Source organism: Passer montanus, unplaced genomic scaffold (genome assembly GCF_014805655.1).
Source record: "Passer montanus isolate IOZ18808 unplaced genomic scaffold, ASM1480565v1 scaffold1287, whole genome shotgun sequence".
Lineage (NCBI taxonomy): Eukaryota > Metazoa > Chordata > Aves > Passeriformes > Passeridae > Passer > Passer montanus.
This window is the reverse complement of record NW_024359688.1, coordinates 1-3,232: the sequence shown is the minus strand read 5'-3', so window position 1 is coordinate 3,232 and position 3,232 is coordinate 1. Positions and strand designations below refer to the sequence as shown.

At 48.3% G+C, this 3,232-nt stretch overlaps 1 protein-coding gene across 1 annotated transcript; it reads left to right on the top strand.

Moving 5' to 3' along the window:
• Positions 1-777: 777 nt before the first annotated feature.
• LOC120497345 (DNA replication licensing factor MCM7-like) lies at positions 778-2,667 on the top strand (the record flags this gene model as incomplete). Its single annotated transcript, XM_039698695.1, has 3 exons — positions 778-807; positions 1,079-1,228; positions 2,547-2,667. Coding segments are annotated over exons 1-3 (301 nt in total), but the record flags the coding sequence as incomplete, so codon positions are not given.
• Positions 2,668-3,232: the final 565 nt, after the last annotated feature.

Below are 3,232 nucleotides of genomic sequence, written 5' to 3'. Positions count from 1 at the left end.
AACTCCAAAATCCCCTCAGAAACGGCTCCAGAATGGCGGCCGGGACCTTCAAAATGGACTCCGGGGTTTTAAAATGGGCTCAAAATCCACCGAAATCTGGGAATTTTGTATTCTGCAGCTCCTAAATGAGGGGGGAACCTGAAATTCCTGACAGGAAACCCCAAAATCCCAAAAAATCCCCTCAGGAAACTCCAAAATCCCCTCAGAAATGGCTCCAAAATGGTGGCCAGGGCCTTCAAAATGGACTGGAGGGTCTTAAAATTAGCTCCAGATCCACCAAATTCTGGGAATTTTGGACTCAGGAGGTCCTGAGTGAGGGGAAACCCCAAATTCCTGACGGGAAACCCCAAAAGCCCAAAAAGCCCCTCAGGAAACTCCAAAATCTCCTCAGAAACGGCTCCAAAATGACATCCAGGGCCTTTAAAATGGACTTCAGGGTCTTAAAACTGGCTCCAAATCCACCAAATTCTGGGAATTGTGGATCCACGAGCTCCTAAATGAGGCGGAACCTGAAATTCCTGGCAAGAAACCCCAAAATAAAAAAAAAATTCCTTCAAGAAACTCCAAAATCCACTCAGAAATGGCTCCAAAATGGTGGCTGGGGCCTTCAAAATGGCAGCCAGTGTCTTTGGAATGGACTCCAGGGTTTTAAAATTGGTTCCAAATCCAGAAAATTCTGGGGATTATGGATTCAGGAACTTGTGGATGAAGGAGGATCCCAAAATTCCCTCATCAAACTCCAAAATCCTCCAAAATTCCTTCAAAATTGGATCCAAAATGGTGGCTGGGGCCTTCGAAATGGTGTCGGTTGTTCTGAAATGTCCCAAAATTGCTCCAAATGTCCCAGAAACTCCCCCAAATTGTTTCTAATGTCCCTAAACGGTCCAAAAAGTGTCTCCAAATGTCCAGAAATCTCCCCAGAATTGATTTTAACGTCCAAAAACGTCCCCGAATGCCCAAAAATACCCCAAAAATTCACTTTAACATCCTGAAAATGCCCCAGAACGGTCCCAAATCAGTTCTAATGTCCCAAAATTGAATTTATTGTCCTGAAATTGCCTCCCACCTGTCCTTGCAGTCAGACCAGGTGCCCGTGGGGCACCTGCCCCGCTCGCTGTCGCTGCACCTGAGCGGGGCCAACACGCGCCAGGCCCAGCCCGGGGACCACGTCAGGGTCACGGGCACCTTCCTGCCCCTGCTGCGCCCGGGCTACCGGCAGGTGACACAGGTGAGTGCAAAACACACCTGGGGGCACCCAAAATGTACCTGGGAACACCCAAAATACTCCTGAGATCCCAAAAACCTCACCTGGGAACACCCAAAAATGCACCCAGAGCTCCCCTTCCTGCCCCTGCTGCGCCCGGGCTACCGGCAGGTGACACAGGTGAGTGCAAAACACACCTGGGGGCACCCAAAATGTACCTGGGAACACCCAAAATACTCCTGAGATCCCAAAAACCTCACCTGGGAACACCCAAAAATGCACCCAGAGCTCCCCTTCCTGCCCCTGCTGCGCCCGGGCTACCGGCAGGTGACACAGGTGAGTGCAAAATGGACCTGGGAATACCCAAAATACACCTGGGAACACCCAAAATACACCTGGGAACACCCAAAATACACCTGGGAACACCCACCAAAAATCCCCATTTTTCACCCAAAAATCCCCATTTTTCACCCAAAATCTCTCGTTTTTTCCCCAAAATTCCGGGATTTTTTCCCCAAAATTCCTGTTTTTTGCCCCAAACGCAGGGCTTGCTGTCAGAGACCTTCCTGGGGGGCCATCACCTGTCCCCAGCCTCACCTGTTCCCTCCAAAAATTCAATTTTGCCCCCAAAAATCCCCATTTTTCACCCAAAATCCCCATTTTCACCCAAAATCTCTCGTTTTTACCCCGAGATTCCGGGATTTTTTTCCCAAAATTCCCGTTTTTTGCCCCAAATCGAGGACTTGAATCCAGGCCATCACCTGTCCCCAGCCTCACCTGTTCCCTCCAAAAATCCAATTTCCCCCCCAAAAATCCCAATTTTTTCCCCAAAAATCCCCTTTTTTCACCCAAAATCTCTTGTTTTTCCCCCAAAATTCTGGGACAGGTGACACAGGTGAGTGCAGAACACACCTGGGAACACCTGAAATACACCTGGGAATGCCCAAAATACACCTGGGGGCACCCAAAATACACCTGGGAACACCCAAAACATACCTGGGAACACCCAAAATACACCTGGGAATGCCCAAAATGCACCTGAGATCCCAAAAATCTCACCTGGGGGGCCTAAAAATGCCCCCAAAATTCTCTTCTTTTTACCCATCCCCCAAAATTCTGGGATTTTTTCCCAAAATTCCCGTTTTTTGCCCCAAATCGAGGACTTGAATCCAGGCCATCACCTGTCCCCAGCCTCACCTGTTCCTTCCAAAAATTCAATTTTCCCCCCAAAAATCCCTGTTTTTCACCCAAAAATCCCCATTTTTCACCCAAAATCTCTCGTTTTTTCCCCAAAATTCCAGGATTTTTTCCCCAAAATTCCCTTTTTTTGCCCCAAATCCAGGGCTTGCTGTCAGAGACCTTCCTGGAGGGCCATCACCTGGCCAAGGTGAACAAGAGTGAGGAGGAGGAGGGCGAGGAAGGGGAGCTGAGCCCTGAGGAGCTGCAGCAGATCATGGGAACAGGTGAGTTTGGGGGAAAAAACGGGGATTTTGGGAAAAACGGGGATTTTGGGGGGAAATTGGGGATTTTGGGGGGAAAATAGGTGTTTTTTTGGGGAAAATGGGGGGTTTTGGGAGAAAATTGGAGAGTTTTGGGAAAAAATGGGATTTTAGGGGGGAAATTAGTATTTTATTGGGGAAAAGTGGGGATTTTAGGAAGAAAAACGGGGATTTTGGGGGGAAATTGAGGATTTTTGGGGAAAAATTGAGGATTTTGGGTTCTCTGGAGCTGATTTTGGGGTAATTCCAGCCGATTTTGGGATTTCTGACCCCAAATTTCCCATTTTTTGCCCTCCCAGGGGAGAATTTTGGGATTTCTGACCCCAAATTCCTATTTTTTGCCCCTCCAGGGGAAGATTTTGGGATTTCTAACCCCAAATTTCCCATTTTTTGCCACTCCAGAGGAGGATTTTGGGGTTCCTGGAGCTGATTTTGGGGTAATTCCAGCTGGTTTTGGGATTTCTGACCCCAAATTTCCCATTTTTTGCCCTCCAGGGGAGGATTTTGGGATTTCTGACCCCAAATTTCC